This window comes from Humulus lupulus, chromosome X (assembly GCF_963169125.1).
Source record: "Humulus lupulus chromosome X, drHumLupu1.1, whole genome shotgun sequence".
Classification (NCBI taxonomy): domain Eukaryota; kingdom Viridiplantae; phylum Streptophyta; class Magnoliopsida; order Rosales; family Cannabaceae; genus Humulus; species Humulus lupulus.
Window position 1 is genome coordinate 194,524,367 of NC_084802.1, and position 16,860 is coordinate 194,541,226.

The window sequence follows — 16,860 nt, forward strand, 5'->3', positions numbered from 1 at the left end:
TTATGAAAAATAGCACTAATATATATGAAAATATAACAAACAATTAAAAAAAACAAAACAGAAAAGGTAACATAAACATAAAAAACAACAAGATAATAAAATGCACTAACAACTAAGGGAGTAAAAATAAAATCAAATTAACAAAAAAAATCAACAAAACAAAAATATGATAGCATAGTGGGTCACGCCGGCGACAGAGAAAAGTAGCTAGAATATGGTGCTACATGGTTTCCGGAACTAAGGAGGATGATCTTGGGCAGAGAGGTGATAGAGGAAGAAGAAGAAGAGAAAAAAAATGTTAGAGGAAGAAGAAGAGAGAAAAAATGATAGAGGAAGAAGAAAGAGAGAAAATGATGTGTGGTGGGTAATGTGTGTCAATAACCATATTAGTATTTTTGTAAATTAAAAATTATAAAGATAGTACAAAAAAAATAAACCAAAACAGTAAAAGAAAAAAAAAAATATCCACCTAGTAAAAATGTTAGAAAGTGGCTCATAGTCATTTTCTGTAAAAATCTCAAAAAAAAAAAAAAAAAGACCTCATCACTCTAAAATATTGTTTTATTTACTTACTTTCTTTTGAATCTTTGAAATGTTTGTTAAGATTTGTTTTTTCTTTTTTTTTTTCTTTTGGGAAGATTTTATCTATTGTTCTGAGGTTTTAATATTGATTTTGGGAATGAGGTTTCATTATTTTGCTCAATGGTAATTATATTTTTTTTAATCTGTCAATTTTTTCCGCGCATCTTTCTGGACTATATGAAAAAAAGAACTTTACTATTGAGACTATTGAGCGTGTAGCGTATAGAGGGAGAGGGGTTCAAATTCCCATTGTATAAAAGATAAATTAAAAAATAAATTTATAAATAGAAACAGACGTCATTTTTATTAATCGATGCAACTTATTGGAAAAAGTTTAATATAAGTTATAAATAGAAAATAAAATAATAGTGTTCCTTTGAAATCTCAATTAATTTTGCTTGGCAGAGCTGCGACGGCGTAATCTAAGATACCCAAACTTCCCAGCGCCTGGTGATGAACCCTCAAAAATAAAGGGCAAATAGCCCGTGGCATCTTTGTATCTCTGCTGAACCTGAACGTTAACAATTTGACAGCTCAGTACTCCCCATCTTAAGACAACAATATTTTATATAAAGATGTAAACAACATAAGACGAGAATCATTTGGTTGTTCATCTTACAAAAGTATTATGTCTTTATCCAGAAATTGTCAAAAAAGAAAAATCAAGTAAATGCAAAGTTGAACTATAATTATAATGTGATCATGAAGAGAAAGAGAAGAACTATGTTTTAGTGCAAAAAGTTACCTCAAGAATTTGTTGGCTGCTCTGTAAGCAGTTCCTTCCAATCACACAAACTGTTCCCCCTGAGCCTCCGCCTGTTATCTTGGCTCCAAACAATGTCCCCTCATCAGATTTAGAGACTTTACTATGTTGCAATTCTTGTACCAATTGTACAAGCCTATCCGTTCCATCCGAGCCAAGTCCACAAGCACTGTAGCTATAATGGCACTAGACAAAAATGAACAAATAATAAATAAAAACAAAATAGTCAAGACAATGTTTTTATGTAGTTTGTTTGTCTCTCTATGTCGGTTTTTCTTTCCAGGGAGGAAAAAAAAAGACAACTGAAAGATGTTTATATTTAAGTTCAGTAAGGAAAATTAAATGCATGTTTCTTCTTGTAGACCAACTGTTGTTGCTTATTGGTTCTGCACTTTTGGTTCTTGATTTTCTTTCATCATCCCATGTTACACAACCCATCAAATCCCAATTAAATCCAAGTAGTGTTTTTCAAACCAGATTTCGATTTATTTAAGCACATAAACAGTTTAACTTGTAGATATGTCCCAACTAAATCTATGAGAACGTTCAGATTTGTTAGGTAATTGAAAACAAGTAAACAAACTTGCCCTAAACTACACTAGTTGCCACTTGGATGGACAAGTCAGCCACCATCTATCAAATGACTGCATCTGGATCGAACCAGTAATGGCATGAAATGGAAAAGGGAAGTGGTTCTACCACGTAAAAGTTAAGATACTATGGTTAACCACTTCATTCAAAGTTTAAAATAATTGAATACAACCTCAGACATCTGGAAGAAAGTTCAACGCCCTAAAAATATGCTCTCCAATCTTCTTCTTTCTTTCTTTCTCCTAATAACCTGAAAGAGATTCTCCTCTAACTTGTTTCTTATGAGGCAATATTTCAATTGTGCTATGATCTTAGATCTTAAACGTCTGCCTGTTGCTATTGTTTGTAAAAGTATACGTAACTACAAAATTAATTTTAAAACAATTTTCAAATACCTGATACAATAATTCTCCAAGAGCTGTAAGTTGCTCGTGTGACGTTGTTGATGTTAACAATGCTTTGAATGCCTGGAATCAAGCAATTGGGAGAGAAAGACATGTGAAATTAAATGCATAATAATAAATAAGACCATATATATAAATTAAAACAACAACAACAAAAAATATGTTGTGTATGTAACATAAAACGTCAAATCAGGTGGAAGTATAAACAGCCTGTAACATATGACCTGAGAAGGATAGCAACCTCTAATGTCGTTAACTTTACCACAGGGGAAGAGTGAGTAGCTAAATTGGGAAGACATCAATTTCAAACTATAGACACAGGGGAAGAGTGAGCAGCTAAATTGGGAAGACATCAATTTCAAACTATAGACACACCCTTTGATGAAAGTATGCTATTCAATCTTTGATATACTTTTCCATATGCTGTTCATTGACGGGTGCATAACAGTTAACTTGAAAATTCTAACCTTGACCCGGAAATTTTCATATATAGGATGTCTAGTAGGTGCTATAACTCCATAATTACGCTTTGGATCAATTACTGTGACTGGATCATTGTGGTTAACATATTTTTCCTCAAATGTCTCACCAAGCATGAACTCGGGCAGCATCTTAACATAAACGGCCTCATATCTGTACACCAAAAGTTTAATTTGAAATGACAAATTCATTTCAGAGTATGATGACCAAATTAATTGCATTGCATGACCCAGTAGTTAAGATAATTGCAAATTTGCACTTCAAAAAAAAAAAGAAAAAGAAAACCTACAGATAAAAGTTTACCTGTGAGGTGACAGGTTGCATAAGTAATCTAATGATGTTTCAGATTTTAGTAGTTCAATACCATCATCACCCAACTCATCGAGGCTGAATCCATTTGCATCAGGCAGTGATCGAGATAGGATAGAAGATGCTATGGACTTAATTATTTTTTGACCCATAAAGGTGCCTATCCTGACGGATCCATAGTCAGCACCTCCAACGCTACAAAGGAGAAAAATAAACATAAAAGCCTCTTTAATTTGTGGATTCGAGAAGCGTACACTATATTGATAAAGAAGAAGAATAACGCACCGATATAAAAAAGTAATTCAACCTTTCAAATTCATATGAATTCATTAAATTTCTTTCTTGACCCATGTAAAATCGTTAGTTCAGAAAACCCATCCATGACACAAGGCAACAATCATAGATGACACACCAACATAAATAGCCTTTCTACCTGTGTCTTATTCCGGAATCAATTCCCCAAAATCGTATGTGGCCAGGAATTTCAACAAGCCCAATTACCTCAGCAGGCTGCAAAATGACAAGTAAATTTAACAATTATCTTCTAATCTCGGTAGCAATAGCAGCAAGGTTGTTCTTATCAATGAATACCTGGCACACCATTGCAAGAAGTTTATTGGCTTCGCCACAAGCTGAAGTCATCTGGTCCATAACACCACACGGAGCTCCAACAATATGATTCTCCACCTAATAATGAATTGAAAAATAATGATTTAAACATTCTTCTGGAACATAATTCAGGACATCTCAACAGTAATGTAGGAAAAAGTATTGGAGAGAACACTCTTTTAAAGTCTAACCTTTTGGCAAAGCAATGCAAGATCTCTTGGATTAATAGTTAATCCTGCAAAGTAGAGCAGTCAGCTTAAATAGTTTGTGTATGCAAGATAGTCTATGTTGACAATTAGTAGTTAAAGAAAATGGTATGAGAGAAATTATTTTTATTTCTGTATTCTCTATCTTTTACAACATAGAACTAGACTATATATACAACATACCTCTGAGACCCTACACATTCAAAAATAAATACAATAAACAGGAATTCCTATAGACTAGGAAACTGAAACAACAATTGAAAACATAAATTCCTTGCTATCAACATGTGACAACCAATAACTAGCTTGATTTCCAACACTCCCCCTCAAGCTAGATGATATATGCTAAACATTCTTAATTTGGAGCTGAGTTCACTGAAATTAGGGCAATGGAGAGTTTTGGTTAAGATGTCAGCTGCTTGTTGTCTTGAGGAAGCTGCTTGTTGTCTTGAGGGAACATGCTTCAAGGTGATGATTTTACCTTCAATCTTCTCATTGATGAAATGACGATCAATTTTGACATGTTTGGTTCTATCATGATGGACTGAATTCTTCGCAATTGTTTTAGCTGATTGATTACCACATAAAACATTTATAGGGCCCTCAAGGCGAATTCTGAGTTCATCAAGTAAGTGTTTTCAGCCACATTCCTTCATAAATTCCATGTGCTAAGGCACAGAATTCTGCTTCAACACTGCTGCGAGCTACTACCTGGTTGCTTCTTGCTGCGCCAAGATACGAGATTTCCCCAAATATAGGAGCAGTATCGGAAGTGGATCTTCGGTCAGTGAGAGAAACAGCCCAGTATGCACCTGTGTAGATTTTATGCACCTGTGTAGATTTTAAGATCCCTGTGAAAAGTTTTTCTGAACATTAGCCATTTTCCTGGCGTTCCTTTGAGGTACCTAGGAATCTGATATACAACATCCATGTGTTCCTCTGCTGAGAAATTGACTAACAACACTTACAGCAAAGCTTATATCAGGCCGAGTGTGAGTTAGGTAGATTAATTTTCCCACGAGACGTTGGTACCTTCCCCGATCAACTTTTATTCCGTCTGTCTGTGCTCCAAGTTTGGTATTAGGATCCATCGGTGTGTCAACTGGCTTGCACCCAATCACCCATGTTTCCTGTAAAAGGTCGATGACATATTTTCGTTGAGTGACTGAGATGCCTAGACTGGATCTTACCACTTCCATCCCTAGGAAGTATCTTAATTGACCTACATCCTTTATCTCAAATTCACTGGAGAGGAGCTACTTGAGATGAGTAATTTCCTCCATGAAATATCCTGTAACCACAATATCATCGACATAAACTATTAACACCCCCGCTGAATGTTTTACAAACAGAGTGTGATCTGACTGGCACTGAGTGTAGCCATCTCCCTTTAGAACTTTTGCAAACCTATCAAACCAGGCTCGAGGGGATTGCTTGAGCCCATAAAGGATTTATTGAGTTTGCACACCTTTCCCTTAGTGAATCTGTCCTCAAATCCTGGAGGGACATCCATGTATACTTCTTCCACTAGATCTCCGTTAAGAAATGCATTCTTTACATCAAGTTGGAATAAAGGTCATTCTTTGTTTACTGCAATCAACAAGAGAACTCGGATGGTGTTCAACTTAGCAACAAGAGCAAACGTCTCTTGGTAATCAATGCCATAGGATTGAGTGAATCTTTTGGCCACTAAGCAGGCCTTGAATCTTTCAATGCTTCCATCCTCCTTATGCCAAACTGAGAAGATTCATCTGCAGCCAACTGTGCGTTTGCCAAGAGGTAGATCTGTGAGGATCCATGTTTCATTATTTTCAAGTGCTCTAATTTCTTCCATCATGGCAGCCTTCCAAACAAGAATCTGTAGGGCTTCTTGGACCGATGTGGGAACCTGAACTTGGTCCAAGGAGGATAAAGGCTCTATATGTAGGAGATACGCTTGAGTAACTCAGATAATTGTGAATGCAAGAGCGTACCCCCTTTCTGTGAGCAATGGGGATGTTTAGATCATCTGACACATTTTCTTCTATAATAGGTTCAGGTCTAGCATCTTCCTGTGTTTTTTCAAGGATGAATGGGATCGGATCATATTCTTGACCTTGCTGAGTTTGTGTAGTGGCTAGTTCAATGCTTGCTAGTTGTTTCTTTCTCCTTGAGTAAACCTGGATCTCTTTACTTGGGATTGGAACAGGACTTGAAGAGATTGGATGAGGAGTTCTTGATTCATTTTATTTGGCTGAATGATGAGGTTGGACCTCTTAGCTTGGAATGTGGATAGGAATTGAAGAAGAGATTGGATGAGAATTTCTTGGCTCATGTGATTCAACTGAATAGTTTGGAGTATGGGCAACGGAAGGAGTTGGTGATGTTCTTGGTAGAATTGTGTTGTGAGGAGAAGTATTCGGAGGAGAATCAACTGTATTGTCAATGAGAGAAAAAAAAAGTCTCAATTTTGCAATTCCTAACTATGGTTCTCCCCCGGAATTGTAGAATTGGTGTAATAAGGCTGGTATTCAAAGAAAATGACATCCATGGAGTGGAACAACTTTTTGGAAATTGGACAGTAGCATTTGTAGCCTTTTTTATTGGATGAGTAGCCAAGAAGGATACATTTGGTGGTGCGGGCATCGAGTTTGCTTCGGTGTGAGGAGTGAACATGGACAAATGCAACACAGCCAAAGACACGAAGGAGAATTTGAGACACAAGATGTGAGTGAGAATACGATTCAAGAAGGATTTGCAGCGGAGTTTTGAACTTTAGGACTCATGATGGCATTCTTTTTATGAGATAGGTAGCTGTGAGGATAGCTTCACCCTAGAATCTTTTTGGAACATGAGATGAAAAAAGTAAGGATCGAGCTACCTCAAGTAAATGGCGATTTTCGCGTTCGGCCACACCATTTTGTTGTGGTGTGTCAACGCAAGAACTTTGATGAACAATCCCATTCGATTGCAAAATATGATCCAAGGACAGAATTGAAGAAGTCACGAGCATTGTCGGTTTTTAATACCTGAATGTTTGTTTGAAATTGAGTTTGAATCATTTTGTGAAGTTTTGGAAAATCTGATTTGTTTCAGACTTTTCTTTCATGAGGAATGTCCAACTTAAGCGGCTATGATCGTGAACTAGTAACAAGAACCAATGTGTCCCACTGATATTCTGAATTTTGGATGGTCCCCAAATATCCCCGTGAATGGGTGAGAAGGGATGAGAGGGTTGATGAGGTCTTGGGGCAAAAGAATGACGAGAGTGTTTAGAAAATTGACAAATATCACACCGGAGGGACTGAGGGTTTATATTGACAAATAGGGATGGGAATAAGTATTTGAGGTACACGAAATTTGGATGACCTAGACAGTAATGCCATAATGTGATTGTACTGATTTTGTTGGACTAGTTTACTGATGTAAGAGATTGGCATTGAGAGAGACAACAATGATTTCCATGGTTAGACTCAAAGGTTTTGATTTTTGGCAGATACAAGCCCTTACTGAACTCAGCCTGGCCAATCATCATCCCTGGTTCCACATCCTGAAAAACACAAAAATTAGTCACAATCAAGATCTCTATTCAGTTTGCTCGCTAAGAGTAAATTGCAATCAAGTTTGGGAACATAAAGAACAAAATTTAAAACAAGATTTGGAGTGATTGTTATGGTCCCAATTCCATCTATTCTCAAACACGAGCCATCTGCTATACGGACAGTGCTATCATTGGAGCATTTGCTAAAAAATGAAAACAATGATCTGTCACCTGTCATGTGGTCTGAAGCACCGGAATCCACAATCCAATGGGTATGAGGGGTTTGAATAACCTGGAGTGCATGAGTGTTTCTTTGTTATGCAACTAAAGAGAAATATTGTGAAGAGCTTTATTCTGCCATAGAGAAATACCAACGGAGACGAGGCAATGGAGCACGGACGAGTGGCGCGCCGGAGACGAGGAAGACGCCTAAAAAATAGGTCATCGGAGGTAGTCACGCACCTACAAGCGCAAACGCGTGGCATAGCTGGCAGAGGATGACGGAGGCGTGTGGGGCTCACGCGCAACTTTGCTGGGCACCGGAGTTCGGGGTTCCGCCGATCGAAAGCTGGGCAATCTCCCTGGGCCGGAGGTGAGAATAGAATAACCTCGAAAATAGTTTTCCAGGATTGAACCTCAAGAATACTAAACCCTAAATTTTTAAGAGAGGGCTGAAGAAAAATTGCAAAATAAATCCCAATTTTGAGCTTCTATTGCTCTGATACCATGAAGAAAATGGTATGAGAGAAATTATTTTTATTTATGTATTCTCTATCTTTTACAACATAGAACTAGGCTATATATACAACATACCTCTAAGACCCTTTATATTAAAAAATAAATACAATAAATAGGAATTCCTATTGACTAGGAAACTGAAACAACAATTGGAAACATAAATTTCTTGCTGTCAACATCTAAAAACCAATAACTAGCTTGATTGCCTACCGTAGTTAATGCCAAAAATGAAGAAAACAACAATCTGCTCCAACTTCTACAATAATACCAAGCTCTAAGAACACAAAAGAAAACAACATTATGTTTTACCCAAGCATTCTTCCAAAGTCATGTTTCCAATGAAATTTACATTGATAAGAGTTAAATGTGACAGCTAATATTTATTTAATAACATGGAGGTATAAACTAATGGACATCGGCATTAAACTTTACATTCAATGGCATATGTCAAAATAGTAAATACTAATTTTCAGAATCTCCAAACTAGTATGCCACTTCACCCTACATTCCTCCATCATGAACCCTTTTTGGTTTCAGTTAGTCTTCTGATTAAACAGAACACCAATATGAGTGCTTTCAAATACCTAACTGTATAGACTAGAAAAGTATGTTTATGTCTTACTGTAAAGGCAGCATATGTCCAAGTATGCACTATTTTTTAAATATAGTTCTAACCTTAATCCATTTTTAAAATATGTCTAATGCACTAATATTAAATAAAGTAGTTCAAAACTTAAATTTTTAATATTCAATATCACTGACATTATTCTCCCATGAACTTTGTGAATAAGAAAACGACTTTTTTATGAAAAGACTGGTTTTAATTCCTTATTGTATAGCTCATCAAAGACTGACTGTCATTTTCATAAGAAACAAGCATAACACTAAGAATATATTCCATATAGCTAACAACTGACATGTACTTTATATACAACAAAACTATGAAGTTGGAAAATGCAAAATAATAAAGTTACCATGAGAAGCAGCTATGGCAGACATGGTAGCGACCTCAATAGAAGCAGAAGAAGATACTCCTTTACCTTCAGGGACAGTAGAAGATACCTGTGCACCAAATTTGAATCTTCGAAATGGCTTTTAAAAAGAAAATGCAGTCCTAAGTTCTTGAAATGACCAGTTGCATAAAACCCTGGCTACTAAAAACCTACAACAATGACCTCCAAGGAATGATAACTTGTCATCTTGTACGTAAATAGAAGCTGAATTGTGTATTTTCTTGGTAATTAATATGAAACTTTAGTTTCTTGCCACTATTGCTATAAAGAGGTAGTTTTATTTTTGTCATCTTGTAGGTAAATAGAAGCTGAATTGTGTATTTTCTTGGTAATTAATTGAAACTTTAGTTTCTTGCCACTATTGGTGTGTGTGTGTACAGAGAGAGAGAGCAAACAAATGTCTGAAATTAGCAACAAATCCCTATTCATGGATAATATACAAATCTACATACTTTTAAAAAAGTATAAGAAACACATACCAGAATACTTAAACTATCCTCAAAACGCACATCTAATTCTGTCATTAAAACCAGAATAGCACCCGCAACATATGCTGCCCACCTAAGAACGCACAGACCATGTAAGTAGGATATTAAGGCAAAGATACAGACAGCATATTAAACGAAGAAGATTGATATACTTTTGGGAAGGATCCTTAGCAAAGAATTTATTTGCCTTCTCATATGATATTGGCTTTCCTCCATCCATAAAATCAGATAGATCCATGTCAAAGGTTGGGCCACGATTGCTCAATTCTGAACCATATGACACCTACCAAAATAACAAAGAAAACATTATAAAATATGAAATTTTGATGTATCTAATACATTTGTTCTATTTTCATCTCTAAATACACAATCCATTCAATATATTCTAAATGTATGACAAGCTTACATTATGAATGGAAAATGCTGCACTTACTGATTCACAGCCTACTTAATATAAGAAATGTGCTTCATTGTTTCAAAGGAAAATAAAAATCAAGTCCATGTATTTTTACAATAAACTTGAAGACAAAACCAACTTGAACTTACAATTTGCAAGACGGGTGTTAAACAATGTCCTTCAGCTTGCTGTCGGGCCTGTGCATGTTTCCAAAGTCTATGTTTACTTGGATGAACCCTTTGGATAGCAACATGACAGGCTTCTCTAATTGGCATCTGTTGAAACAAAAATTAGTACAGATTCAGAAAAGGCAGGAGTATAATAACTACTGAGATCAGGGCAATAAAGTTGTACGCTAAGCTATATAGCGAGAAATGCAGCACCTGTAATACAAGGCTCCCCGAATAGTCAGCAATCCCTCCCATTACATCTAAACGCCCAGGTGCTCTGGTCACAAAAATTTCTTCCTGTAATCCAAATTTTATTTGTAATATAAAATTAGTATTGAAACAACTTGCCACATTTTATAGGTGCTAATGAATCTTAATAGGCGGATGCTACAACCCATAGTCTGCCCAGTAACACCGAAGATGAAATATAGAATCAGTATTGAAACTCCTAAAATTTGTGCATGCATATATAAGCCCAGGGCCTTATATTCATAAATGTGCAGACATACATGTTCATGCACTACAACACATGATATTTTATCATAATAAAGTTTTTCATCTGTTTATTTTTTGAGGATAAGTGGCGTGGCTCAGCTGTAACTAATCCAGATTTGTGTGATAGTAGAGAATAAAATGAAAATCCTTCTTAAGGCATAATTTCCCTGTGACGTTCAGAAATCAATGTTGTCATGCAGAGCACCAAACTCTAATAAGTCATATGTATATCAATGTCATTGTGTACCGATAACTGGATGAAATGAAGTCAATTATTCATTGAAATTATAAGATGTGATGGTATGGAACTGCTGTGCATACTTTCATGTAATAAACAAGGACATAATCTCATTTATTGAGAAGCACAGTGCAAAGACTAGAAAGAAATAACTTGTGGAATTTTAGTTAAAATAGTTAGACCTCCCAATTAAAAAGTCCAGCAGCAGCCTTACGCTCCCGCATCTGGCGCTTCTCAGCATTTTTCCCCAAATCATAAACAGCGTCTAATTCTGCTAAGCTCTTCAAAAAAGTTAATGTGTCTGGAAGACCTTGAGTATCTCCATGAAGAATCTCGAAGTCTTCTGTGAATCTGAAAGCAGAAGTTGAATGATGTAAAGCAAAACAAATTGCAATAGCACTAGTTGTCTTACCAGAACAAAACTACTAAAAAGTTAAATCTCACGAGTTCATCAAGGAACTTTTCTCGCTCATTTGGAAAGTGGGTGATCCGCTTCCAAGACCAAGTTCACTTTCAGCATTTGCATACCAATCTGGAATGCAGATATCTCGCCCAACGACCCTTTGTAGTTGATACCCAAGAATAATGGCATCACGCAACCTTCTAGCTCCACTAAGCTACATTTCAATTGAGCAAAACATAAGTTTGGATGTAAATCTTCTCGCATCATTGGCTAGCAAAAATTTTATTTTCATAATACGGTTTTCACAAAAAATGTAAGCTATGTCGTGTACCGAAGGAAGAAAATATCGATAATATCGGTCGACATTTCGGGGATTTATCAGAAATTGGAGGGTCTCGACACTTTTGCTACCTTTAAACTATTTCTTTCCATTTATCCACAATTTTCTGGAGAAATATCGATTAAAATTGATATTATCTCACTGTCGGTATAACAGTGTAGCTGAGAGTCATATTTATCGGAGATATATCCAGATATTTTGGGGATACATCAGTGGTTTTCAATGTGAGGTTTGTCAGATTTCAAAACACGTGAGAAACACATATCATATTTAAGGCTATAAAATGTTTCATCCCTTTTCTATGATTCATGGTGACATTTGGAGAATTAGTGGCAGATTTGCTGTCGAACTTCTCCTATAAATTATGTATAATAGCCTAGTCTAAATCAAGGTAAAAGATAGTTTTTCACTCTAGTTTTTCCTCTCTATTTTTGAGAAAAAAATCATTGTTTACCTTATCAGACGCATAATTTTTACCAAAAGCTGTCTCCTGCAATATGTGAGCCGCCACCTGTGATTTAAAACTTCTTTAGACTAGTAATAATGGCGCATAATGAAACAATAAACATCTTTTTCCAGAACTATTACAAAATATTAAGTCATTCTTCCATGACTTTTTTCTCTTTTACTAATTTAGTTAAGCTTCAATAATCATAAAATAATAATAATCTGTTAGGAAATGAACACATAATGTAATTATATCTAGCAAGCTTGACACAACCTTCAATGTGCTAGCCTAGGCCTGCCCAATAATATCATATGCCTTGCAAGAAACCATAATTCTTTTTTTTTGAAATAAAACAAAACTACTTGCATTATTTAATACAGAGAGATAATACAAAGAGTGGAGTAGGGTGCAGGAACCTGCAGCCCAAAAATTAAAACAAAACATGAAGAAAAACTACAAAACAATTTTCCTACTAACAAGCAGCAGAAAAACTGCAAGAAACCATGGTTACCAAGACTCAAAACAAACCACTTTAGACAGCAGTATCCATTTTGGAAAAGAAAAAAAAAAACCTTAAGACAATACTCTAACGTTCAAACCAACACACATTTCAATACTTTTAAAAATTGACATACTTTACAATCATTCGACAATTTCAAGAATTCAGGGATTTGAGTTTTGAAATTACAAAATCTGCTTTCAAAATGAATTTTTTCTTAAACAATCCCTTCCTCCTAAACATTAAAGTTAATCCATGAATAATCATCACATCACTGGCATTAATTACTAAGTGATCAATTACCAAACTAAAATAATTTGACCTGCTGTATTTTCCCTAAATTATATATGATTACCATGATGACACTTAATGAAAACATTTAAGGAATCAGAGAACTCCAAAGGAGAAGAGGATACCTCACCACCATTGATGCCTGCTTCATAGCATGGTCTCAAAGTAATTGCACGTTCAAGATAAGGTGCCCAATGGCCAGTAAGTAAATCCCTTCTAATCATCTCAACACCTCCTTGGTAAAACTGTTCAAATAATTATTGTACCCCAATTCATATCAAATGTTTGGTAAGAATTTTTAAGGAAAAAGAGAGAAGGAAGAGAGTAAATCAGAAGAAGCAATGAACAACATCAGGTTCTTAATTACAGGTTTAAAATGATAAGGAACAAAAATAATTAATAAATCAATTATACCTCAAGCATATTTCTTAAGAAAGGTTCTTCATTGAAATAATCTCGGCGAACAAAAACAAAAGGTAGCTTGTATGCCAGGGCCTCACTCACAGTGCCATAACCAATTTTTCCTACAAATGATATATTTAATTCATTCGGTATCTACAAAATCCAGCTTGCATTGACAAGTTTCATACATACCAAGCATACAGTCAGATGCTGCTATAAGATCAGGTGTATATGCATCTTTTGCCAGCTTTATAAAATTTGGAGGAAGCTCCTGAGTGTCAGATGCACCACAGACCTAATACCCCAAAATAAATTAAGAAAAAAAAAAAAGTGTTCGAAAGGGTATGCACATGTGGTGCACACTTTTAAAGGAATGTATACAGTATAAGATACAAGAAGTACCAGGCACAGCCAACCAGGAGGTAAAAATTCCTCCTTTAACTTCCAGCCTGCTGGCTGCAAAATAGAAAAAGAAACAAGGTATAATCAGAATTCACTGGACATGCAATCTCAGGCAAATAGGACAAGACAATTCTACATAAAAGTGTTGATAAATAAAATACATAATGTGATTTGAAAACAAATGTCTTAAAAAAGCCTAATAATTCACTGCTAAAAGTGTAACTTATTATCCTCAACTGACTGGGAAGTCAAATTTCCAATATCAACAATTCTAAAAGTGTTGATAAATAAAATACATAATGTGACTTGAAAACAAATGTCTTAAAAAAGTCTAATGATTCGCTACTAAAAATGTAACTTATTATCCTCTACTGACTGGGAAGTCAAATTTCCAATATCAACAATGCCTCCTACAATGTTTCTGGTTAAGTCATTCAACTATTTATTACCTACTTTGATCTCTGTATTAATGAAGAACTCTTAAAGGTGCAAGAAGGGTCATGCACCAGATGACACTGAAAACTGAAGCAACATCGTATATAAGAAAATTAAGCTAACCTGCCCACCGAAGTTCAGAATAGCTAGCTTCACTTCCTCCTCAATGCCTTGTTCCTTCCTCACCTAAAGAAGAAAATATAATGAGATCATGAATTAATTAAGCAATCGATGGGTTTACGAAAAACTGTGAGCCTCAAACCTCCTTGCGGGATTTGTGCAATCTTCTAACAACCAGGGGAACATCAATAACATCCCGAAAAGCAGGCACTGTAATTATAAGTATACAATTCAAGAGAAATTAGTTAAAAGCCCGGGAAACATACATATAAATTGAACGTAGTGTAACAAGAGATGCCACGATCTGGCAAATATGTCAAATAAACTTACTTGGGCAGTATCCAGGCAGGCGGATCAAAAATTCACAGTGAGAATAATCTTCTGCTATCTGTATCACATTTTAAGAGAGACAAGTTTATCATTGCTGGAGGACACCAAAAAAAACATACTCAAAAACCCAAAAGAGTGAAGGCAACATTAAGAGGATAAACACCAATTAAGAGGAGAAAAATACTGTATTAAGATATAGCAAGTAAAACTTAACCTGCCAAACTATTGACCGATGATGATGTCCAGCAGCCATGACGTACTCTGCATAGATGAAGTCCCAACTGTAATAGTGCAAATTAAGAAATTAGACAAATGAAAACATTTTCAAAATATTAAAATGCCATCTCTCCCATATCTAAACGAAGAATTATTTTTCATAAGCCAACAATGACTTGGAAACAATATTTTTTCTAGATTCATTGATGTTGAATTAAAAATCATGAAGGCTAACAAAGTTGCAGTCAGTTTATACTAAGTAAAACTGCATAGATGACCAGGGAATTTTTAACAGAAAATGCCTTCCATTACCCATAGAACAAGGAAGAAAATTTATGGCTAATTCTAACAAGTAAGAACATCCTACAATAAGCTACATAGTAAAATTATCACTAACTGATGAGCCAACAAACGATAAAAGATATACCTAAAGTTGGTGACGCAAACAGAGCGAATTCCGGCATCAGCTGCTGCACGGCATGCAACTGGAACAACATCGGAGACCTATATGTTTGGGTATATATATTACCCCAATTAAGTATCACTAAGACAACCACCAAGCATGCGTTTTATTCAACCGATTTTCTAATATGTGAGAATTTGAGAAAACGAATGAAAAGAAAATTAGCTATATACCACTAAGTCAGCTTTAATAGAGTTCAGCCACTCCACTTCTGTTGCCAAAATGGAAGCCCGAGGTACCACAGCTGTCTGTGAATACTAAAAACACCCAAATTGAAAAGAAAAAAAAAACAATGAGAAAAGGGTATTTACAAAGTCAAATCAAAAGCTTTTTATTATTACTATTTATTTCCCAGATAAAAAAAACCTTTTCCAAGGAAGCAAGACGATCCACGGTCAATGCATCTGCCTGAACCGCTCCACAGTCTAACAGAACCTATATTAATTTTACAATCCAATAATCCAATCAATAACTATAATCAAATCGCTCTTCCACGAATTTCATATGCTCATGTGTATGTACAAGCAACACTGTTGTTTTCAAATATACATCAGTACAGAAGAGACATTGAATTGAAACTATCGAGTGTAACGAGTTTAAACCTTGCGAAGGAATAGGCGAGGGGATTGAACTTCAGAAGTGAAAACAAACTCAGGAGCACCAGTTACCACATGCACGTCATGCCCGGCCATTATTAGATGACGCACCACCTGTCCATCCACCATGATCGTCACCATAATCAGCCATCAAATATATATAAATATATATATATAATTAAAAAAAAAAAAAAAAAAAAACAGACCTCAACTACACGAGTGGCATGACCAAAGCCATGGCCAGTGACATAATAAGCAAAGACCAAATGATTCCTGGAAGCCGATACTCCATCAGTGTCCGATTCAATCCTCATTTTCTGCCTCAAACGCTATAAACTTCACCAGTACAATAATCTGGGAGAACTGATCGCTAGAGATGAAGATAAAAAGAAGATGGTGATTAAGATATTTTAAATTTTGAGAAAATAAATAAATAAGATCATCCGAAAAATGTGAATGATTTTTCTATTTTTAGTTTTAATAAATACGGATAAACGACGTGGGCCCCATACCTTTGCCGGGGAGCTTTTCAAACTCACACGCAACGGAATTATAGTAGTACGGTTAATCTCATTGATCAATTATATGAATAAATCTGTTTTTATGTGCTTTGCCGGGATAGAATCTACCTATCGTATCCTTCAAGTCGCACATTGCTTTCTACACATCGTTTTATTTCTCAAAAATATTTTTTTTTAATTTTACCTCTAAATTTTATATTTTATCCTACATAAAATTCTCTATTTTTTTTATATTATTTAAATATTATATTTTTAAACATATTTTATTTCTTTCAAATATTTTCTATAACTATCCATAATATATTTATATATTTTAATATTTACAATATCTACCCATATGTAATATCACGTAATTATATTATAATTTAAATTTATCCAAATTTATAAGATA

General features: G+C 35.2%; 1 protein-coding gene across 3 annotated transcripts; it reads right to left on the reverse strand.

Annotated features, from left to right (window-relative positions):
- Positions 1-859: 859 nt before the first annotated feature.
- Positions 860-16,369, reverse strand: LOC133804366 (L-arabinokinase-like). Of its 3 annotated transcripts, none has more exons than XM_062242530.1 (29): positions 16,155-16,366; positions 15,955-16,062; positions 15,719-15,787; positions 15,526-15,609; positions 15,317-15,393; positions 14,888-14,954; positions 14,674-14,731; positions 14,486-14,553; positions 14,347-14,409; positions 13,789-13,842; positions 13,579-13,681; positions 13,399-13,508; positions 13,110-13,229; positions 12,201-12,257; positions 11,448-11,620; positions 11,186-11,354; positions 10,484-10,567; positions 10,250-10,375; positions 9,856-9,986; positions 9,695-9,776; positions 9,177-9,294; positions 3,930-3,973; positions 3,721-3,816; positions 3,563-3,639; positions 3,124-3,324; positions 2,808-2,973; positions 2,332-2,403; positions 1,328-1,531; positions 860-1,093 (listed from the first exon to the last, which is right to left on the reverse strand). In XM_062242530.1, the coding sequence occupies exons 1-29, from the start codon at positions 16,260-16,262 to the stop codon at positions 971-973; spliced, it is 3,012 nt and encodes a 1,003-aa protein (XP_062098514.1). In that variant the 5' UTR covers positions 16,263-16,366; the 3' UTR covers positions 860-970. The 3 variants fall into 3 exon arrangements, with proteins under 3 accessions (XP_062098514.1, XP_062098515.1, XP_062098516.1); XM_062242531.1 differs by having other exon boundaries at positions 9,177-9,264; positions 16,155-16,365; XM_062242532.1 differs by lacking the exon at positions 860-1,093 and having other exon boundaries at positions 1,436-1,520; positions 16,155-16,369.
- Positions 16,370-16,860: the final 491 nt, after the last annotated feature.